General features: G+C 42.4%; 2 protein-coding genes and 1 long non-coding RNA gene across 3 annotated transcripts in view; 1 reads left to right on the top strand and 2 right to left on the bottom strand.

The window, feature by feature from the left end:
- ZNF629 (zinc finger protein 629) overlaps positions 1-15838 on the bottom strand; it is a 60003-nt gene extending 44165 nt beyond the window's left edge. The window contains exon 1 of the mRNA XM_070231896.1: positions 15736-15838. The gene's annotated coding sequence lies outside the window, so the exon portion shown is untranslated. The remainder of the gene's footprint in view (positions 1-15735) is intronic.
- BCL7C (BAF chromatin remodeling complex subunit BCL7C) overlaps positions 7794-24432 on the bottom strand; it is a 45582-nt gene continuing 28943 nt past the window's right edge. Inside the window, exon 6 of the mRNA XM_023655612.2 lies at positions 7794-16548. Coding sequence (XP_023511380.1) covers positions 16348-16548 — 201 coding nt within the window. The 3' untranslated portion in view covers positions 7794-16347. The remainder of the gene's footprint in view (positions 16549-24432) is intronic.
- On the top strand, positions 15637-20638 carry LOC138917128 (uncharacterized). Its single transcript, XR_011424656.1, has 3 exons — positions 15637-15774; positions 16886-17445; positions 18123-20638. It is a non-coding gene; the product is annotated as an uncharacterized lncRNA (long non-coding RNA).

The raw sequence follows: 24432 nt of genomic DNA, 5'->3' as shown, positions 1-24432 counted from the left end.
AATGTTTACTTCATATATTTTGGGGTTCTACTGTTTGGTACATATATATTTACAATTATTATATCTTCTTGAATAATCTCTTTTATCAGTATGCAATATCCTTTGTCTCTTGTAACAATTTTTGACCTAAAGTCTATTTTGCCTGGTATTAGTATAGCTACCCAACTCTCTTTTTGTTACTGTTTACATGGAATATTGTTTTGTATCCTTTCACTTTTAACCTATTTATAGCTAAAATGAGTCTCTTATAGACAGCATATTGTTGGATCATGTTTTTAACCTGTTCTCCCAATCTCTCTCTTCTAATTGGTGAGTTTAATCCATTTACATTTAAAGTGATTATTGATAAGCAAGCATTTCTGCCATTTGTCTATTTGTTTTCTATAAGTTTCATATGCTTTTTTGTTGTTGTTCTTGAATACTTCCAATACTGCCTTCTTTTGTGTTTGATTGATTTCTCTTTAGTATACCATTTTGATTCCCTCCTTGTTTCCCTTCTGTATACTTTTTGGTTATTTTCTTAGTGCTTACCTTACTAGTTACAATTAACATCCTAAGTTTATAATAATCTAGTTTGAAATGATACCAATTTAGCTTCAATAACATACATAGAATGAGTTAAGACATTCAATCTTCTGGAAGAGATTGTAGAGAATTGGTAGAAATTCTTCCTTAAATGTTTAGTAGAATCACCAGAGAACCCATCTGGAACTAGTGCTTTCTCTTTTGGGAAGGTTATTAATTATTGATTAAGTTTCTTTAATAGATATAGGTCTTTCATATTGTCTACTTATTCTTGTGTGAGTGTTGGTAGATTGTGTCTTTGGTCTATTTCATCTAGGTTATCAAATTTGTGGGCATGAAGTTGTTTATAATATTTTTTATTATCCTTTTAATGTCCATGGGATCTATAGTGATATCTCATTATCAATTTCTGATATTAGTAATTTGTGTCTTCTTTCTTTTTTTTCAGATAGCCTGGTTAGAGGCCTATTGATTTTATTGATCTTTTCAAATAAACAGCTTTTGGTTTTGTTGATTTTCTCTACTGATATGCTGTTTTAAATTTCATTGATTTTTGCTCTAATTTTTATTATTTCTTTTCTTCTGCTTACTTTGGGTTTAATTTGCCCTCCTTTTTTTTGTTTCCTAAGGTTGAAGAATAGTTTACTGATTTAAGAACTTTCTTCTTTTCTATTATATGCATTAAATGCTATAAATTTCCATCTAAGCGCTGCTTTTGCTGCATCCCACAAATTTTGATGTTATATTTTCATTTTAATTTAGTTGCAATATTTGTAAATTTCTCTTGAGATTTCTTCTTTGACCCATGTGTTATTTAGAAGTGTGTTATTTAATCTCCAAGTATTTGGGGACTTTCCAGCTATCTTTCTGTTATTAATTTCTAGTTTAATTCCACTGTGGTCTGAGAGTCTGAGAGCATACATTGTATGATTTCTATTCTTTTAAATCTGTTATGATGTGTTTTTTACCCCAGAATGTCATCTATCTTGATGAATGTTCCATGTGAGCTTGAGAAGAATGTGTATTTTGGTGTTATTGGATGAAGTATTCTATAGATGTCAATTGTATCCAGTTGACTGATGATGCTTTTGGGTTCAACTATGTCCTTACTAATTTTCTGCCTGCTGGATCTATCCATTACCAATAGAGGGGTGTTGAAGTTTTCTACTATAATAGTGGACTCATCTACTTCTCCTTGCAGTTCTATCAGTTTTTTTGCCTTTCATTTTCATTTTTGAAAGATATTTTTGCCTGGTATAGAATTCTAGTCTGACAGGTTTTTTTCCAGTACTTTCAAGATATCACTCCACTGTCTCCTCACTTACATTGTTTCTGATAAGTCTGCTGTCATCCTTATGTTTGTTGCTTTGTACATAAAACGCACCCCCCCCCCCAGCTGTTTTAAGATTTTTCTCTTTATTACTTGTTTTGAGAAACTTAATTATGGTCTGTCTTGGTTAGTTTTGTTCATGTTTCTTGTGCTTGGGGTTCTTGAGCTTATTGAATCTAAACGTTTGTTATTTTCATTAAGTTTGGAATTATTTCAGCCATTATATTTTCATATATTATTTTTTGTCCCCAGTCCTCCTTCAGGGACTTTAATTACCCATATATTAGGCCACTTGAAGTTGTCCTATAGCTCACTGATGCTCTTTACATTTTTATTTTTTATTCTTTTTTCTCTCTGTGTTTCATTTTGAATAGTTTCTATTGCCATACTTTCAAGTCCACTAATCTTTTCTTCTGGTGTCAATCCCATGCAGCATATTTTTCACCTTAGACTTTGTAGTTTTCCTCTCTAGAAGTTTGATTTGGCTTTTAAAAATACCTTCCATAAAATGCAAATCAAAACTACACTAAGATATCACCTTACACCTGTTAGATTGGCAAAAACATCCAAAACCAAGAGCGACAAATGTTGGAGAGGTTGTGGAGAAAAAGGAACCCTCATACACTGTTGGTGGGAATGCAAACTGGTACAGCCACTATGGAAAACAGTATGGAGATTTCTCAAAAAGTTAAAAATAGAAATACCCTATGACCCAGCCATCCCATTACTGGGTATCTATCCTAAGAACCTTATATCAGAAATCTCAAGAGTCCGTTGCACCCCTATGTTCATCGCAGCATTATTTACAATAGCCAAGACGTGGAACCAGCCTACATGCCCAGAAACTGATGATTGGATAAAGAAGATGTGGTATATATACACAATGGAATACTACTCAGCCATAAAAAAAGACAAAATTGGCCCATTCACAACAACATGGATGGACCTCGAGGGTATTATGTTAAGCGAAATAAGCCAGTCAGAGAAAGACGAACTCTATATGACTCCACTCATAGGTGGAAGTTAGTATATTGATAAGGAGATCAGATTGGTGGTTACCAGGGAAAAGCGGGGGTGGGGGGAGGGCACAAAGGGGGAAGTGGTGTACCCACAACATGACTAACAAAAATGTACAACTGAAATCTCACAAGGTTGTAATCTATCATAACATTAATAAAAAAAAAAATACCTTCCATATCTCTACTTAACTTTTGAACATGTGTAATTCAGTTACAATTATTGTTTATTGTCCCTCTCTGCTAATTCTAAAATCTCTCTCAGTTCTGGGTCACGTTCAATTGATCGATTATTTTCCTCACTATGGGTCATGTTTTTTTGCACCTTTGAGTGACTGGTAATTTTTTAAAAAATTTTTTTCCTTTTTCTCCCCAAAGGCCCCCAGGACATAGTTGTATAATCTTCGTTGTGGGTCCTTCTAGTTGTGGCATGTGGGACGCTGCCTCAGCGTGGTTTGATCAGCAGTGCCATGTCCGCGCCCAGGACTAGAACCAACGAAACACTGGACCGCCTGCAGCAGAGCATGCGAACTTAACCACTCGGCCACAGGGCCAACCCCAAGTGACTGGTAATCTTTTATTGGATGCTAGACATTGTGAATTCTACCTTGCTGGTTGTTAGACATCTTCTTATACATATAAATCTTGCACTTTGATTGAGGATGTAGTTAAATTACTTGGAAACAGCTTGATTCTTTTAGGCGTTACTTTTATGATCTGTTAGGTCCAGAGCAGTGCTCAGTCTGGGGTTAATTATTCTCTATGACTGAGGCAAGACTTTCCTGAGTACTTTATCAACTGCCTCATGAAGCATGAGTGTTTCCAGTCTATATAAGGGGGAATAGGTACTATTACCTGCCCTGTATGAATGCCAGGCACTATTCCATCTAATCCTTTCACATAGTTATTTGCTGATGTCAAGTGCTTTCCTCACACTCATGGACTAAATACTCAAGGGCAGTCTTCTTGGGGGCTGGCCCGATGGCACAGCGGTTAAGTGTGCACATTCCGTTTCTCGGCAGCCCAGGGTTCACTGGTTCGGATCCAGGGTGCGGACATGGAACCGCTTGGCACGCCATGCTGTGGTAGGCGTCCCACATATAAAGTAGAGGAAGATGGGCACTGATGTTAGCTCAGGGCCAGGCTTCCTCAGCAAAAAGAGGAGGGCTGGCAGTAGTTAGCTCAGGGCTAATCTTCCTCAAAATAAATAAATAAATAAAAATCAAGGGCAGTCTTCTGTAGCTCTCTAGGGTTCTCTTTTTGTATAGCTTTCTCCTCTCTGGTAGTCTGTCCTATGAACCCTGGCTGCCTTGGTCTCCTTGGACTCTAATCTTCCCCACTCAGGAAGTCTTCCAGGCTTTGCCTCACTTCCCCCTCCCTGTGCTGCATCCTGGAAACTCTCACAATGCAATAGACTGGGGCTATTTTATTTATTTATTTTAGATTTTTAAAAAATTTTTTCTTCTCCCCAAAGTCCCCTGGTACATACTTGTATATATTTTTAGTTGTGGGTCCTTCTAGTTGTGGCATGTGGGATGCTGCCTTGATGAGCGGTGCTAGGTCCATGCCCAGGATCCAAACCTGTGAAACCCTGGGCTGCCAAAGCACAGCACATGAACTTAACCACTCAGCCATGGGGCAGCCCTGGCTGGGGCTATATTAGAATTCATCTTATTCCCATCTTTCAGGGATCACTGTCCTTCATTGTCTTATGTCCAGTATCTTGAAAACCATTGTTTCATGTATTTTGTCTTTTTGTTTGTTTGTTTGTTTCTGGTTGTCTCAGGCAGGAGGGTAAACTCTGGTCTTAGTTAATCCATTTTGCCCAGAAGTGGAAGTTAAGCCAATGCCTTTGTTTTTTTTTTTTATTGTGAAAAATATACATAACATAAAATTTACCATTTGTGATGATTAATTTTATGTGTCAACTTGCCTGGGCTAGGAGGTGCCCAGATATTTGGTTAAACATTATTTCTGAGTGTGCCTGTCAGGGTGTTTCTGTTTGAGATTAAATTTGAATTGGTAGACTCAGTGAAGCAGATTGCCCTACCCAGTGTGGGTGGGCCCCATCAAACCCACTGAAGGCCTGGAGAGAATCAAAGGCTCCGTAAGAAAGAATTCTGTCTGCCTGATATCTTTGAGGGGAGACGTTGGTCTTCTCCTTCCTCTGTTCTCCAACTCAGACTGGAACTTAGACCATCAACTCCCCTGGGTCTGGACTTCTTAGCCTTTCTAATTGCATGAGCCAGTTCCATATAATAAATCTCTCTCTCTCTCTTTCTGTCTCTCTCTCTCTTTCTATACATATCCTATTGGTTCTGTTTCTGTGGAGAATCCTGACTGATATACTGTTTTAACCCTTTTTAAGTGCACAATTCACTGACATTGAGTACATTCACAATGTTGTGCAACCAACCCCACTAACCATTTTGAGAAGAACTTTTTTATCATCCCAAACAGAAATTCTAGGGGCTGCCCCGTGGTCAAGTGGTTAAGGTCGCGCGCTCCGCTTCTGTGGCCCACGGTTTTGCTGGTTCAGATCCTGGGCGTGGACATGGCACCGCTCATCAAGCCATGCTGAGGCGGCATCACACATGCCACAACTAGAAGTATCCACAACTAAAAATATACAACTATGTACCGGGGGACTTTGGGGAGAAAAAAGGAAAATAAAATCTTTAAAAAAAAAAAGAAAGAACTTCTATACCCATTAAACAATAATTCCCCATTCCCCCTTCCCACCATACCCTGGTAACCTCTATACTACTTTCTCTCTCTATGAATTTGCCTATTTTATGTACCTCATATAGATGAAAGCACACAATATTTGTAAGTTTGTGTCTGGGTTATTTCACTTAGCATAACGTTTTCAAGGTTCGTCTATGTTGTAGCATGTGTCACAATTTCCTTCCTTTTTAAGGCTGAATAATATTCTATTGTATGTGTATACCACACATTCATCTGTTGATGGACACTTGAGTCGCTTCCACCTTCTGGCTGTTGTGAATAGTGCTGCTGTGAACATGGGTGGACAAGTAAGCCATGCCTTTTTAAGTTCACTGCTCTTTTCACCAAACGACCTATGTTGTGGGCATCTAGTATGGTTTTGTTTCTTTCCACAACCCCTCCTTCCTTCTGGCCACAGCCCCTCCTTCACTAGGAAGAGAAGAGATTCATGGGACAACTCAGGAACTCCTTTGCCCCAATTGTGGCCATTTGGTCCCAAGCTGGACAAACCAGGGACAGAGCTGAGGAAAGCGAGGTAGAGCCTCTGTTTGCAGCCTTGTTTCTACTACATGAAAATGGTACTTGTAGGGAATAAGGCAGACATGAGTGAAGCATAAAGAAAGTTGGGGAAAGAATGCCCAGGTTCTGTTTAAGGCTGTGATTCCATCTGATTCCAGAAGCCTCCGTGGCCCAGGTACATTCCTTTCCTTACTGTGATTACTTGAGCTGCCTCAGCAGCCTTCTAAACCCCTCTTTCTTATCCAAACCAAAAAGGGTTTTTGTGTTTGGGTTCATGTTTCTTGCAACCAAAACAGTCCTGACTGCTACACTTTCTCCATATCACAATCCCCCCTGTTCTGAGGGAGCGAAGCAGTTTGTCTTAGGTGGGATTCTCCCAGAAGTTACCCTGGGTTAAGGATTAAAGAGAAAATGATTTATTAAAGAAGTGTTCCCAGGAAAAACCAGTAAAGGAGTGAAGTAGGCAGGTCAGCAAGTGTGCAAAGAAGCTTAGCAAGTATATGAGTAGCTCTGGAGTATAAATAGCAACTTAGAGTTTGTCCTACTTGGGGCGAAGGAGCTGGACTTTTGTACTTATACATCAACCACTGGCTCCTCTGGAGGAGGGAGGGCACGGGGACACAAAAGTTCCCATAGGAAAAGGGCCCCAGTGTCCAAGGGAAAGCCTCAGAAGGCTGTGTGTGTGAGCTATTGGCAGGAAGACACACAGAATCGGGCTTACAGCACTGGTAAAAGGGATCTCAGGATCTAGGGATGAGATGGGGCACAGTGTTTGATCCAACATCTGGGGAAAGCTTGAGCTTCTCCCTCTCCTTCCCATCCCGCCTGCCCCCTCTCTCCCAGTGCAGAGTTGGAACATGCCGCTAATACTCACATGCCGATGCATGGGCTGACCCAATGATCCCACCATCAAAACTAAAGTGTGTCACTGTGTGTTTGCATGCTGGGAAGCTGTCAGTTTTTTTCCTTCTTGGTTTTCACAATGACTTCTAATGTTCTACGTGAAGCACTCTGTTTACCAAATGTGTCCTGGATAGAGAAGAAATAGAGGTTCCTAAAGACCTTTCTCCCTCTAGAACCGAGGCTTCCAATGCCAGTAACGGTTAGCTGGGCAATGTAACAATGATCATAAGAGCTAATTCTAGCTTTATTAAGCACTTGCCATGTGCCGAGCAGCATTCTAAATGCTGTACGTTCATTATCTCATTTAACGCAACAACTGTACAAAGGAGATACTATCATCTCCATTTTATAGGTATGGAATCTAAGCTAACAAATGCTGGAGCTGGGGCTTGAATCCAGGCTGTCTTGACTCCAGAAAGTGACCTCTTAACCTCACTCTAAAAGGTGTAATTAACAGTGAAGGGACTGCCGATCTCATGGCCGAGTGGTTAAGTTTGCACGCTCTGCTTCAGCGGCCCAGGGTTTCGCCAGTTCGGATCCTGGGCACGGACATGGCACGGCTCATCAGGCCATGCTGAGGCGGCGTCCCACATAGCACAACCAGAGACATTCACAACTAGAATATACAACTATGTACTGGGGGCCTTTGGGGAGAAGAAGAAGGAAAAAAAAAAAAGAAGATTGGCAACAGAGGTTAGCTAGGTGCCAATCTTTAAAAAAAACAAAACAGTGAAGGGGTCTAATTTCTTATGTGTTAAATAACAACAAAGATCCATGAAACAAAATATTTAGTAACACAAGGAGAAACATGAGAAACAGTTTTATCGGAAGTATTCTAACACATTTTCTGAACAAGTAATCAAAAAATAAATAAGGATGTAGAGGATATGAATATATAAATTTTCTACCCTGAAAACAAATCTTTTTCAAGTTTCATGGACAGTGACAAAATGCAATAAATATTAAGCTACAGAGAATATTTTGGTAAATTTTGAAAAGTAGAAATTCTAGAAGCCAGTCTTTGATCAAAACACAGTACAACTGGGGCTGGCCCAGTGGTGCAGCAGTTAAGTTCGCACATTCCACTTCAGCAGCCTGGGGTTCACCAGTTCGGATCCTGGCTGCGGACATGGCACCGCTCATCAAGCCATGCCGTGGCAGGTGTCCCACATAAAATAGAGGAAGATGGGCACGGATGTTAGCTCAGGGCCAATCTTCCTCAGCAAAAAGAGGAGGATTGGCAGCAGATGTTAGCTGAGGGCTAATCTTCCTCAAAAAAAAAATTTTTTTTTATTAATTTAAAAATGCAGTATAACTAACAATAATATAAAACACAGCACTTAGAAATTGAAAAACATGAATAGTATCTCAAAATACCCTTAGGACAAGAAGCAAATCAAGAAGAAAAACTATTAAAACTATTTAGAAAATAATTTTTAAAAAATAGGATACAGTCAAAGGTATCTGTAGAGGTAAAATTAACAGTATTAAATGAAATGCTTTTAGCGTCAAAAAGAGAAAATAAAGCAAATGAATTAAGTACGCAAGTTGACATTTTGGAAAAGAGTATAAAAACAGTCCTCCCAAAATGGGAGAAAGGAAATATTTGAAATAGAAAACAGAACAAACAAACAAACACCCAGAAGCCTAAGGGTAAGAGAGATGTGCCTTCCAGACTGTGGCCAGAGAAGGACGCTGCCGTGCTCCACGTGGACTTGGTCCTCTGACGTGTGTCCTCAGTCTCCCCGCTTCTCACAGCTCACGCTCCGCCTGGTATCCCCATCTACTCCTGAGGCTTCAGTTCCTTGCAGCTCCCTTCTCCATGTCAGCGCCACATCTCGTACACACTGTGCCTCTGGTGAGGCATCTACACGTGTTCTACAACAAATTCTTCCCACTTGTGGCTCCTCTATTAGACTCAAGGTCTTCAGGACAGAAACCATGTCCTGAACATCAATGTATCCTCAGGGCCTGGGCTGTGGTGGGTCTTTAGTAAATGTTTGCTGAATGAAAGAATGAGTGGATGGGCTCAAGCAATGATTTATGAGTTGCATCTTGTCCCCAGAGCGGCTTCTGTCCCCAGCGCCCAGCCCCAGACCCCAAGCCAATGTCATGAGGCCTAGAATGAATTCTTTTAACAATAACAGGACTGACTACAGAGTATCTGCTTAAAGGGATATAATGCAACCGATAAATGATTGTGTTGACAATGTCAATAAAATATAAGGAAGTGGGGCTTTGATTTTTTAAATTTCCTCACCACTGAATAATCAAATATTTCTTTTGTGAAACTGAAAATAGTCCTCTCTACCCTCATGGCCTGGTTCAAATGCCACCTTCTCCAGGGAACCCTCCCTGATTTCTCCAACTAAAAATAATCTTGTCTTTCCTGGGCTCCAGACATCTGCTCCTCCCTCTGGTTTCTTAAAATTTCTGCCTTTGGTTATTTGTGTCTCCAAATGGGCTGTTGGCACCCTCTAGGCAGGAATGCAAGTGTCCTGCACAGTGCCACCCCTGGTAAGTGGAGGATGCACTGGATGTTCATCCAGACTCAACCCATCTTCCCTTCCATGTGTGGGAGTGGGGGGTGGGGTGGAGAGGGGCAACATACAGGTTTGAATGGGCGGTTGCCTTGGTGACAGAGACAATACTGAATTCAAAGCATGCCAGGGCAGAGGATCACATTCCCCAAACAGACTCCTGCAAACCTCAGGGACCAGCCCATGCACACTCTTACCTACATTGCCCCAGGCTGAGAAAAGGTCCCAGAAGCAAGTTGTGCAGCTCCAGGCAAAATGAGGCGGGGAGATGGGGGTTTGCTGTCACATTGCCTGGGGCTGATAAAAGGAGTTGAGGCAGATGTTTTGATCATCTTTTTTTGAGCCCACATGAACAAGGAGAGGGCATTCCAGGCACAGGGATCCATCTGAGAAATCTCCGCGGCAAGAGGCAGGCAGATTTACTTTAGAAAGAACTATAGCATTGTCACTGCTGTGACCCTCCAAATCATCTTCACTTGGCTGTCAGAACAAATTTTCTGAAACTCAAATCATACCCTGTCACTCACTCCCCTACTCAGAGCCCTTCAGTGGTTCCCCACAGTCCTCAGGATTTGGCCTGACATTCCAGGCTCCATGTGATCTGGCGCCCACAGACCCCTCCATTACCATTTCCTGCCACACACCCTCACACCCCCAAACAGTGACCTCGTTCAGGATTCCCAGGCTGGCCCCTCTCTCTCCTCACTACACATTCTTCCCTTATAGCATTTCATCCAGGACCACGGATTCAAAAATCATCCATATGTGGCAACTCCTAACTTTTCTTCTGGTCTAGACTTCTCTCGCCAGCTCCAGAACAATGTATCCAATTGTCTACTTGACATCTTCACTTGGATGTCAAAGACATCTCAAACTCAGCTGTCTCAAACATCCATCCCACCTCACCCCCTCACTCTGCTTGTTTTCCCCATATCAGTAAATGTCACCATCCACCCAGCTACCCCAGTCATTCCTGACTACTCCCCATCTGGCCGCTCACACATTCACTCCATCACAAAGTCCTGCCAATTCAACCACCAAAGTTTCTAGAACATGCATCCATTCCCTCCATCCTATATGTCACTGCCCTAGGCTAAGCCACAACCCCCACCTGGACTACACAAAAGCCTCCTAATGCGTCTCTCTGCTTCCTCATCTGTGTCCCTCCAATGCATCTTCACACAGCAGTCAGGGTGGGCTTATATGCAAATTGATCACGCCACTCTGCTGAAGATGGGATAACATCCAGGCTTCTAGTTTTAAGGGGTTCTCACTGGCCAACACTGGGACAATTTGAGCACCAAAATAATTAAGGTTAATAACTATAAACTTATTGGAAAATAATAGAAATCTAAGAGTCCCCGCTACTAATAAATATACAAATAAAAGGGCAGAAGAATGTCAAGCGGAGGAAGTGTTGCAGTTTAAGAGTCATCATTTTGTAATTATCATGATAAAGATTGATTTCATTCAGAAGAATCATCAATAGATGTTAAATCTCATCTGTATCTGCGTAGTTGTAATGTATCTCCCTGATTGCTTCTCGGTTACAAGGGAAAAATAGTAACTATAGATTGGAGAAATTAAACAAAATCACCAAGGAAGAGCAGACAGACATTGTGTGTCTCTTGTTGTCACACTGAGAAGGACACAATATCTCTTACGCAGTCTTCCAGCCTGGAATGCATAACCCATATCTAACAATGAAGAAACAGCAGACAAACCCAAAATGAGGAACATTCTATTAAAGGAGAAAACTGCACTCTTCCATAATGTCGATGTCCTAAAAGACAAAGAAAGGCTAACTATTCCAGATTAAAGGAGACTAAAGAGAAATGACAACTTAGTGCAATATATCATTTCTAGACTGGATCCTGGACTAGAGGGAAAAATGCTATATACAGGATATTATTGAGGCAATTGACAAAATGGGTGGTAAATTAGATACCATATTGCATCAATGCCAGATGTAGTGAGGTGGGTAACTGTACGGTGCTGTGGTAGGAAATACGCACTGTAAGAAGTATTTCGGGGTAAAGGAACATGATGTATTCAACCTATTTTCAAATAGTTCAAAATAAAGCAAGTAATTTCAACAGGTGAATTTTGGGTAAAGGACGTACAGATGTCCTTTGTACTATTCTTGCAACTTTTCTGTAACTCTGAAGTTATTTCCAAATAAAAAGTTAACCAAAAAACCCAGACTCCTTACCCACAAGGCACCTGCCACTGTCCCCAGCCAGCTCGTCAAGTCTGACCTTGACCACACGCCCCAGCACACTCAGCTCCATTGACACGGGCTGCCTTTCAGTTTTTCCAACATACCAAGCTCTTCCCCACCTCTGGGCCTTTGTGCAAGCACCAATTCTTGCCTCTATATGGAATTCTCTTCCCCCGGCTCAGTTCTCAGGGTTACAATAATTGTCACTTTCTCAAAATTCCCCAACCTAACATAGATCTATTATATTCTTTCATAGTACCCTGAACTTTTCCTCACACTACTTAACACTGTTTGTAAGAGTTTGTATTTTGGGAGGATTGCTTAATGTCCATTGTCTCTAGTAGCCTGAAAGCTCCCTGAAGCCAGGGATCCTGTCTTATGAAGAATGTATCCTTCACTCTTGCTATGGGACCTGGCACACTGCTGGGTGCTTAGTAGACAGCTGATTATATGATGAATTCCACCCTCCAAGTTCACCCCCAAACTCTTGGCAGCTCTCAGAGAACAGGCCCTACAGTCCATCTCTTGTCCCAAGAACTGACTCGAGGGCCTCATCTATGATGGCTTCTGGATTCCCAGCTGCTGTGCCAGTATTTGAAATTAAGAGGCCATGGTAAGGAGGAAGGGAGACTCGGGAGGAGAGGCATGCTAAGGGAGAGGATGAATTCAGTTGGGAGCCTGGAACCTCAGAGAAGGGATGTCAAGGAGGCAGTTGGCTGGATCATGGTGGTGCTCAGAGGGGCAGTCTGGATTGGAATGAAAGATGACAGCAGCTGAGGTTGTGGGCATGAAGATCCCTCACAGATCTGTGCAAAAGAAAGAGAAAAGAGTTCAAGGATGGGGCTCAGAGGACCCGGATATAAGGGCTAAGGAGAGAAAAACTTCCCTGGAAGCAAAGAAACAGTGTCCAGAAAAGGAGTAATACCAGGAGAGAGAGAGTTGTCACAGAAGGCAAGAGAGGAGGCCACTTAGGTGCTAAAATTCACACATTTGTGTTTCTTTCTGTCTTGTTCAAGCTCAGCTCTGGCACCTGGTCCGTTGAGGTGGCCTGGTGGGGATTAGGCCTCGGACTCTGTCAGAATCCTTACTCTGCCACATGTAGGCTGTGTGACGTTGGGCAACGGACTTAACTTTCCCAGACTCTGGGCCCTTATTTGCAAAACAGAAGTAGTGCTAGTATCTACTTTACCAGGTTGCTGTCAAGATTACATGAGATCACCTTTGGAAAGCCCTTTGATCCATGTTTGGTCTACAATCTACAAATGAATGAGCACTGTAGGTGCATGCACAGCAGGAGCAGGAAGCACTGCTTCTGGTTAATAGGAATGTTTCCTAAGTTCAGCCAATAACAGGGCTTCAGACAAGAGTCAAAGAGGCCCCCCCATCATCTTCTATCACATGTCCCCTTCTCCTGCCTCAGTCCCTATTAAACAAACCTAACCTATAGTGGGCAGGTTCTGTTTAACACTGCCCTTTCTCCAAAAGCTCCTGCTGAAAATCAGCTTTCCCCAGTCCCCTAAATGTACCCCAAGTCAGATGATGCTGGAGTTTGCCTACTTAATTGAAACTAAACCCTGTTTTCCAGATAACCATGGTGACACCTCCTCCTCAACACAGGTACCTTCTATGGATATAAGTATTCTCAGGCCCCTTACTTGGAGATACCACTAACGTCTGCCAGTATCTTCTGACCATCCCATCTCTGAAGGAACGAGAAGTGCATGGATACCAGTTCACAGCTTGGAAAGCACTCCCATAACATAATCTCCCTTCCATCCTCACAACTGCCCTGTGAGGTAGATACAGCAGATAATACGACACTGGTCCACATTTGTCAAGCATTTACAATGTACCATGCTCTGCAGTAAGCATTTTCATGTGATCTCATTTAAACTCATCAAAACCCTATGAAATGGGCTCAATCAGTTTTCCCATTTTACAGAAGAGAAAAATGGGGCTCAGAGTAGTTAGAACTTGCCCCAAATCAAAGAGGTAGTAAGTAATGGATTCAAACCTCAGACTCACTCCAAAGCCATACTTTAAACCCTTCCACAGTATGGCTCACAAAGCAAGTATATTATTTCCTAGGTATCATCCTACCCATTAAATTGAAGCTCAGAGAGGTAAAGTGACTTACTCAAGGTCTCACAACCAGAAACTGGCAGAGCTAGGCTCCATAACTGGATATTCTGGCTCTGAGGCCCCTGAAACCATCAAGCTTCAGTGACTGGGCTTGACGATATACTTGGTGATTATTTCTGCAGCAGAGGTGCCTTGCCGATCCAGCTCAGGCCAGAACAGTATTTCTATGCGGGAAGTCCTTCCTGACATTTTTTGGGATATTTTTTTCTGAATCTCAAGAACAATGAGTCAAGAAACTGGGAAAATAGGAAAAAGTATTATAATTCTCCAGTGAGAATTAATGCTTAACAATAAACATTGAGGCATTCCTGATTTTAAGGAATCCACTGACGTCAAGTAGAAAGCGAGAGAGGGAAACGCCAACACATGGAGTCCATGGTTAAGGTAGACATTTCTAGAACTTGAGACAGGAGCACATAGGAGAGAAGTGGTCACAATCTAATCAGTCTTTTTTGTAGCTATTGCCATATTAAAAGTGTATTTGTGGCCCTGTCTGTTGTTAACAGTAAGTCATTCTCACAAATAAGATAAACATTAATCTGTTTACATGTATCATATATTTTATACAAATCCTATGAATGATGTTCTAAGAAATAAGTTTTGGAAACAAGTGCTTAAATTGGCAATTTCAACACATGATTCTGTGTAGGGCAGTTAATCTTGCTGAAGATTTAAATGTTTTGTCATCTGACTACTACCCAAAATGTTCTCTGGTATTTTCTGGTTTTTGAATATTTGCTATAGCCTACAATTTTTTGTAATTACTACTTAATGTGTATTTCTTATTTATTAAAAAAAATACAGAAAGTTATGAAAAATACAGAATAACATGATTTCAGAAACTGCTAAGAATTCCTACTTTTCAGTCCCAAATCCTGAAGATTAATTATCTGTTGGGAATTTGGAAACCTTAACCCAGAGGAACTGGATGAACTTCCTAAGGCACCCAGTGGGATGGCAAGCAACGCAGGGGTCTCTTCCTTGGTCTCCAGGAAGGCGCCACACAGCTGCTGGTCCTGGAGCAGAGAACCCTTTGCCAACATCTCTCTAAAGGCAGAGGTATGAGGAGAGGTCACTTCAGGGATCCATGGGCTGAGCCTGAAGCACTGGCCTTAACATGAAATTTCTATGACATCTCAAGTTTCATCTCAATCAGTGGTGCAAATGTTAATTCCAGGGAGGATTTGCTCACTTTAGTATAAAAAGTGTTTGTATAATTACCACAAGAAAAATGGATGCTCCATAAATGGATGCCCTGTCAAACCTGTACCCTTAACTCGTGTACCAGCAGGAGGAGCAGTGCAGCAGGGTGGGCTGTGGAGTCAGGCCCGCAGACCTGGGTCTGAATGCTGGCTGTATGACTTTGGGCAGGTCCCTTAACCTCTCTGAGACTTAGTTTCTCCATCTGTAAAATGCTGATAATGAGAACACCAATATCACAGGGATATTCTGAGGATTAAATGAGATAATTCCCATAAATCACAAAGCCTGGCACAGAGTAAGCCCTCAATAAATGGGAGATGTTACTATTTCGTAGTTTGAAAGGCCCAGCAGTGGAGTCGGCAAGTAAGAGCTTGGTGAAAGCCCTTGGAACCACTCAGAGGGCTCATTCGCCCTTGGCCTTCTCCAGGTGGGGATTTTCCAGGTCTTCTTGGGCTGGCTCAGGGCTGCACCAGAAGCCTTGGGCCCTACCCGCTGGCCCAGGCCGCCTTCCCTGTCCCATGCAGGCCCAGCGGCGGGAGGCGTTGAGAGGGTGCCTGGGCGGAAAGGCCCCTCGCCCACGTGGTTCCCAGGGGACCGCGAGGTTGGCACCTGGTGGAAGCTCTTGCCTCACGTCCTCTGGCGACCGAGGTAACCGATTCACAGTCCTGGCATCCGTGGGCCTTCTGGGCAGGTGGGAGGCAGCGGGTGGGGGGAGGGCGGCGCCGCGCAGCGTCTCCTGCGTGCTGGGGCCTCTCCAGGTGTGGCCGGCGGCTGGAGGCCGGGGGGCAGCTGGGCGGTCGGTGAGGTGTTGCCCTGCTGCGGGGGTGGAGGCGCCGGCGCACCGCGCATACACCTGGGCCACTGGGAGCGCGGGTGCGGGAGGAGGTGGCCAGGCACCAACCCCGCACCCAGGCGCAGGCAGGTCCTCTGGCTGCGATGCGTCCTCAGGTGCTGGGTGGGGTCTGAGTTGTGCCAGAAGGCCTTCCCACACTTGGGGTGCCGGTGGGCCGACTCCCTGTGCGAGAGCCGGGCACGAGCAAGATGGGTGCTGTGACCTTGGGTTCAGGGCAAGCTAGGGCCGCTTGTCGCCCCCCTCCCCCCATGTGTCCCTTGGTGGCTGTTGAGCTGGGAAGCTCTTTCCCGCCTCCGGGCACAGGTGGGTGGCTGGATCTTGGGGCAGCCGTCGGAGGCTAAGGGCCTCGCCTTGCCTGGGGAGCCAGCTCACCTCCCCTTCCCCTGGGGTATCGTCCTGGGTGCCCTCAGGGCCTTGCTTCCTCCCCCGGGAGCTCTGGCGTCTGGCAGCACGGCGGAACTGGGCCGGGCATTTGTCCGGAGGCCCCTCCTGGGAAGGAGCCTCCTGAGGGGCTCTGTTTTCAGGCCTTTCTCCTGGAAGGCTCTCCTTGTCATCCTCACTCCCGAATCCTGCAGGGAGAAAAGAAGAATCTGGATAGTTTCTCCTTACCCCACCCAAGACTAGGAAGACCCTGCGCTGGAAGTCCTAAACGGGGTGTTACCGGCTCTTAGTTAACATCAGCCCTGACATTGGTTCCCCTACAGTGAACCCAGCACATATGGGTTAAAAATAAAAGCGCTCATTTCCAGTTTCCTGGTTCTTTAGCACACTGATATGTAAATGCTTGTTTCTTTAACCTCTGACTCCCTGAGCTATAGAGCCAAATAGCAGTTACAAATTGTTCAAGCCCAGACAACCTCACGCTGGGCTCCCACTAAAGTTGTGGCTAATCACAGGACCTTGAAGCTCTTTTACAGAGAAACTAATGTCCGGAGAATATCAAGAAACCGAAGCTTCCCAGGCCCAACTCCGTGGCTTCCTGACGTCAGAGTCTACCTCCATCATGGAGATAAACAGCCAAGGACACTCATCTGACAAATCCTTTGTCTCCTCTGCTGGAAGCAGCCCCAGGAACAGGCTGATGGGAAAACGCTGACCAAGAAGGCCACAGCCCCCCTCTGCTACCCAAAACCCCAAATAAAAACCCCTACCTGTTTCTTAATGGGGAGCAAACAACTTTTGGGGCACTGGCCCTTTGCTTTGCTCCCTCTGCCTGGCAAAGTAAAACCTTTCCCTTTTTTCCCCAAGACTCTGTTCTCATTATTTGGATTGGCATCGCGATCAGAGACTGAACTTTCAGTAACAGGGGAAACTTGGTGGAAAGTCTACAAACGACAAAGTTCTGTGTTTCTGAGAGCAGGCAGAGGTTGGGGCGGGGCCTTGCAAGGAAACCCATAGGAACTCAGTTTCTGAAATAAATTCAGCAGAGCTGGGCAGCTCTACACTTACTTGCAGTGTGATTTTAGGTAAGTTACGTAATTTCTTGCAGTCTCAATTTTTTCAGCTATAAGGTGGGGATAATGGTAAGGGCAGCCTCAAAGGATTGTCCCTGTGGTCAGGGGATCCACAGACCTAGGAAAGCAGGGCACAGCAGTGATATATTAAATTAGAAAGATCAATATAAAACTGTACCTTAAAGAAATGTTTTCCAACTCTCTCACTACCAAGTGAGGTCCAGTGCCCTCCTACTAATTGTCATGTATATCCCTAATGCCTAGGTGCTGGTGTCTTATATTATTTACCATTAAAACAACCAGGAGTTCTTGGAGGGTAGCTGTTTCATTTCTGGAGACAAGAAAAATCAGGACGGATCTACAAGTATCCTATTGATGCTAGATAGCAAGGATATTTTCAAGGACGTCAGGGGTAATGTTACAAGGACAAATGCTAATTAAATGGACTACCACTATCCAAGCTGTAACAGTTGGAGCACCGTAAAATATTTAGTAATCATTATGCTTAAGTGAAATGTCTGGGAAAGGCTGGGTCCATAAGCTACTCAAGAGTAGAAAGTTAATATAAAGGCTTCAAAAAGGTAGTTATATTATCTAAGAAAGGTGATGAGACATATTTTGCTGATTTTTATAAGTAGGAGAGTGTTAATATATGGATATTTTGTCTCTTCTTTTCCTCTGTTTATAAGGTATAAATAGGAACTTGTTTCTGTCTGTGCAAGGAGGAAAGCACAGACCCAGGAAACTGTGAGTCAGTCCAGTGACTCTGGGAAATGCAGAATTACCATGACTGGACAGCACTCATGAACACATAGCGTAACCAAGTAGAAGATTTCAATACTGTTCCAAGATGAGGAATTTTCCATTTGTCTTGATGAGAACTAACTTAAACATACTTACTTCCTCATCTCCTAAGAAAACAGTTCTCAACCTGAGGCGCTTTAAAAAATACTGATTTACAGGTCTCATCACAAAAGATCCCCAGATTCTATGATAAGGGATTAATATTCAGAATATATAAAGAACTCCTACAACTTCACAACAATAATACAAACAACCCAATTGAAAAATGAACAAAGAACTTGAATAGACATTTCTCCAAAGAACATACACAAGAGGCCAACAAGCACATGAAAAGATGCTTAACATCATTAATCATTAGGGAAATGCAAATTGAAACTACAGTGAGATACCACCTCATGCTCATCAGGATAGCTACTATAAAAAGAGAGAGAGGGAGAGGGAGAGAAAGAAAGAAAGAAAGAAAATAACAAATGTTTGTAAAGATATGGAGAAATTGAAGCCCTTATGCACATTGGTGGCAATGTAAAATGGTGCAGCTGCTATGGAAAACAGTATGGCAGGCCCTCAAAAAAGATCTAGCAATTCTATCCAAAAGAATTGAAAGCAGAGGCTCAAAAAAAATATTTGAACACCCATGTTCATAGCAGCATTATTCACAATAGTCAAGGGATCAAAGCAACCCAAGTGTCCACTGACGGATGAATGGATAAACAAAATGTGGCATATACATACAATGAAACAATATCCAGCCTGAAAAAGGAAGGAAATTCTGACACATGCTACAACATGGATGAACCCTAAGGACATTACATTAAGTGAAATAAGCCAGGCACAAAACTACAAGTACCATATGATTCCACTTATATGAGGTACCTAGAGTAGTCAAATTCATAGAGACAAAAAGTGGAATGGTGGTTGCAAGTGGCTGAGGGGAGGGGGAAATGGGAGTTACTGTTTACACAGAGTTTAAGTTTTGCAGGATGAGAAGAGTTCTGAAGATGGATGGTGCTGATGGTTGCACAATAATGTGAATGTTGTACTTAATGGGACTGAACTGTATGCTTAAAAATGGTTAGCATGGTTGGCATCGGTCTTAAAAGCATCTTTTCAAATACCATGTTTACTCAGGCATGGGAAACAAAAGGAAAATAAACAAATGGGACTACATCAAACTGAAGAGCTTCTGCAAGGCAAAGGAAACCATGAACAAAATGAAGAGACAACCCACCAGCTGGGAGAAAATATCGGCAAATCATATATCTGACAAGGGGTTAATTTCTGAAAATATATAAAGAACTCATACAACTCAACAACAAAAAAAACAAACAACTTGATCAAAAATGGGCAGAGGATATGAACAGACATTTTTCCAAAGAAGCTATATAGATGGCAAACAGGCGCATGAAAAGATTTTCAACATGACTAATTATTAGGAAAATGCAAATGAAAACTACACTAAGATATCACCTTATACCTGTTAGAATGGCCATAATTACCAAGACAAAAAATAACAAATGTTGGAGAGATGTGGAGAAAAGGGAACCCTCATACACTGCTGGTGGGAATACAAAGTGGTGCAGCCACTATGGAAAACAGTATGGAGATTTCCCAAAAAATTAAGAATAGAAATACCATATAACCCAGCTATCCCACAGCTGGATATTTATCCAGAGAACTTGAAATCAACAATTCAAAGAGATTTACGCACCCTTATGTTCACTGCAGCATTATTCACAATACCAAGATGTGGAAGCAACCCAAATGCCCATGAACTGATGAGTAGATAAAAAAGATGTGGCATAACTTAAAATGGAATACTACTCAGCCATAAAAAAGACAAAATCATCCCATTTGCAACAACATGGATGGAGCTTGAGGGTATTATCTTAAGTAAAATAAGCCAGACAGAGAAACAAACACCATATGATTTCACTTATATGTAGAAGATAAATGAACACATGGATAAAGAGAACAGATTAGTGGTTACCAGAGGGGAAGGGGGTCTAGGGGTGGGCAAAAGGGACACATATATATAGTGACGGATAAAAATTAGACTATTGATGGTGAGCACAATGCAGTCTATACAGAAACTGACCAATAATAATGTACACCTGAAATTACGCAATGTTATAAATCATTATGACCTCAATAAAATAATTGGAAAAAAAAGGTTAATGTGGTAAATTTTATGTGTATTTTACCACACCTGGGGGGAAACAAAGATCCCCAGATTCTAATGTTCAGCCAGGTTTGAGATCCTCCGTCAGACTGTCAGAGGAAGAGCTGGGAAGGATATGTGTGCAACTTTGGTGACCTTACCAATTATAAGTTAATAATGGAAGAGGTAGGTTTTATTTTTATTTTTATTTATTTAATTTTTTTAAGGAAGATTAGCCCTGAGCTAACTACTGCCAGCCCTCCTCTTTTTGCTGAGGAAGACTGGCCCTGAGCTAACATCCGTGCCCATCTTCCTCTACTTTATATGTGGGACACCTGCCACAGCATGGCTTGCCAAGCAGTGCCATGTCCACACCTGGGATCTGCACCAGCGAACCCTGGGCCACCGAGAAGTGGAACGTGTGAACTTAACTGCTGTGCCACCGGGCCAGCCCAGAGGTAGGTTTTAATAGTGCTACTATTAGCACTATTACCAGATCAATATATATTACCAGATCAATATATCTTAATGAAAGGACACTGCTCAGGTATTAACAGCCTATTCTGTTTCTAAAAACCTGAATGTAGCATCTCTGAGAAAGACACCAAGGTTCAAAAATTAACACTTTTATGAAAATCAGTTATATGTATGGATCTTATTTGGATTCCAATTCACACAAACTGAAAAAAAATTTAGTTGGCATTTATGGGACATTTATTCAAATTGAAAATTGGAATACACTGGATATTAGATATTAAGGGATGATTATAAAAAATTTTTAGTTTTGATAATGGCACTGTGTTTTAAATCTTTATCTTTTAGAGAATCATACTGAAATAATTACAGATAAAATCCTATCATCTGGGAATTTCTTCAAAATAATAAGGGAGGAGAGTCAGTGGCCATAAGTTGACATTGTTAAAGCTAAATGATCGGTTCATGGAGATTCCATATACTATTATATTTACTTTTGTATTCGGCTGCCCAGGGTTTCACCAGTTTGGACCCTGGCGCGGACATGGCACCTCTCATCAGGCCATGCTGAGGCAGTGTCCCACATGCCACAACTAGTAGGACCCACAACTAAAATATACTACTATGTACTGGCGGGATTTGGGGAGAAAAAGCAGAAAAAAAAAAAAAAAGCATACAAAAGAAAGGAAGAGATTTAAAAGCCCCAGAAGGAAAACAAGAAAAACTTGCCCATAAAAAGGTGCCAGGACTAATGATCAGCAGCTCAGGTTTGAATACTTAGAATGGTGCAACCTGATCCCATGTCTCTGGCCAGAACCCGCAACCTCAGCTTACTCTGAGACAGTATCCTTTCTCTTTTGGGTCTAGTAGGATTACAAAAACTCTAGGAAGGTATAAAAATAATAACTGGTAGAATTACTGAAACCCTAGAAAGGTGTAAAAATGGGAACCTCAGGAAGGTGGGGGAATAAGGATAAGAAAAAGTTACTTCCATGGTTTTAGCACTTTTATAACCAGTTTTGATGGCAGGGTTTTAATAAATTCTGTAACTAAGCTATTTGTGTATGCTTAAAGCATATGAGTAGTCAAAAGAATCAGCTGTAGTGAATTTGTATTTGCAGTTTAAATTATTTAAGATAATTTAATCAGTTAAATCTGTAATCAAAGCCTAAATCCCCTATGGAAAAAAAATGGCTTTCCATTTTTGCTTTTTTGTTAAATAGAGTCTAATAGTTGAGCATTTAACAAAGTATAGAAGGTAGTGGATATTTTCCTCCAGCCCAGAAGCCTCTCAAATATGAAATAATCAATAGGTAGATTCTTACTTCATTGTAAAGGAGAAGATGCAAGTAAAACACTTGGCACAGCGCCCGCAGCACAGGACGCTCTCAAATCCAGTTCAGATGAGCTAATTTATTGGAAAGGGAAGTGGGTGGTAGCAGGAGCAGACATCAGAGACGCAGAGCACAGAGAGGAGCTCTCATAGGCATGCTGGCTGCCTGGCTGACCGGGTAGTCATTCCGCCATCTAACTGTGCACCAGCAAGGCGCCAGGCACTGGAGATACCATGGTGAACAAGGCAGGGCCTACCGTTTTTCCTCCAAGCCCAGTGGCCATTCTCTTTTAGCCACAAAGAACTCCCTACCACACTTTTCCCTTCAGTCCATTTCCATGAATAGAACTAAGACATTCCAGGCCTGGCCTCTTCTCTGTCCCAGGTTGGGCCACAGTGAGGCAGACAGCAAAGGTGTCAAGTGAAGGCACAGGAACTCAACTAATCTCTACATAAGTGGTTAGGAGCGTAGGCTTCAGATCAGATGGTATAGGTTTGAGTCCTAACTCAGCTTCTTTGTATCCATGACCTTGGACAAGTAATATAACATTACTGGGCCTCAGTTTTCTTGTCTATCTAGAGGGATAATAATCCCTACTTGACAGGATTCCTGTGAGGATTAAGTGAGATTATGTATATATGTGAGTGTTTGTGTGTGTATTATATATATATGATCTATATCTGTACATGTACATAGATACAGACACTGAGTAACACCAGTGGCTACTATTATTACCTTAATATTGCTGTTACTTTGGGGTTTGCTCCTTGTAAGATCTTGGATATTTGCTTATGGATATAAACAAACAGATTAGATCAGACCAATGGCAAACATGTTTTTTTTTTCTGAGTATTAATTCATCACCCTATTCAGGCCAAATAATGGTCACATTATGTCACATTTCCCCCAAATCATCAACAGATAAAAATAAACCAATGAAGAATGTCAGAAAGAAGGGTTCTGGGAAAAAATGTCTCCAGAGAAGACACTTAGCATGGGACAATGGTTGGAATGCGAGGGTGTATCTGATCCCACTGGGTTATGCACTGCACAACTCTTGGAGGTGCCCTTCACTTCCTGGTAGAGATCTTTATAGTTATTACAGCAAATTTCCAACAGATGGCAGTAAGTTCTTTAAGGAAAGGTCACCTTTTTCTAAATCACACGAAGTTGCTAAGAATTTATGAACCAGCTGAGGATTTGACTGCGGCCTCTCCAGAGGAAGACAGCATGTACCACACTTTCTTGTCTTCTGTGCCCAGCTAGGATCTAAGAAATCTGTGGCAGAGAGGGATTTTGCCTCTCTTAAGGTCTGGGGCAAAGATGGGGATTCCTTGTATGGTAGGTGGAATTCTAAAGATAACCTCCTAAAATGCCTGTCCTCTGGTTATTCAGTCAAACATTAATCTAGAAACTGCTGTGAAGGGATTCTGCAGATGTAATTAAAGTTCCAAGTCAACTGATGTTAAGATACCAAGATTATCACCCCATCAGTTGGCCATTTAAAAGCAGAGTTTTCTCCAGCTGGTAGCAGGAGAAAAAGTCAGAGATTTGAAGCATGACAGGGATTTGAGCCACTGCTGGCTTGAAGATGAAGGGAGACACGTGATGAGGAATGCAGTGGCCTCTAAAGAGCTGCCCCCAGCTAACAGCTAGCAAGAAAACATTGAACAACATCCTGCACTGCAAGGCACTGAATTGGGCCAACAACCTGAATTCGCTTGGAAGTGGATTCTTCCCCTGAGCTTCTACATAAGAGCCCAGCCCAGCCAACACCTTGACTTTGGTTTTATGAGACCCTAAGCTGAGAACAGCCAAGCCCACGGGATCTGACCTACAGAACTGTGAGATAGTAAGTGGCTGTTGTTTTAAGCTAAGTTTGCAGTTGTTATGCAGCAATAGAAAACTAATACACTTGGTTTCATGAAATAGCTCAGCTGGAGAGAACATGGGAATCCCTTTAGGAAATGGCTATAACATCCCTCTTGCATAATGTTGGTGGGGAGAACACATCTTCCCTACTCCTGATGTTTCCCTTCATGCAGAGGGAGGACTCCTGGTATACACTCCTGCCTTTCCCCACCTCCTGACTGACTTAGGAAGGAGAAATGATGTATCCATATACCAGTTCCTTCCTCTGCGTTTCCCCTTGAGAGTGCACCTGCCGGCTAGAACTTGGGTTCTGCTCTACTCTTCCACATCCCAAGTTTTACAAAGGGAGGTTCGTCA

Source organism: Equus caballus, chromosome 13 (assembly GCF_041296265.1).
Source record: "Equus caballus isolate H_3958 breed thoroughbred chromosome 13, TB-T2T, whole genome shotgun sequence".
NCBI classification, from domain to species: domain Eukaryota; kingdom Metazoa; phylum Chordata; class Mammalia; order Perissodactyla; family Equidae; genus Equus; species Equus caballus.
The sequence above is the reverse complement of the archived record's forward strand: the minus strand, read 5'-3'. Positions and strand labels throughout refer to the sequence as shown.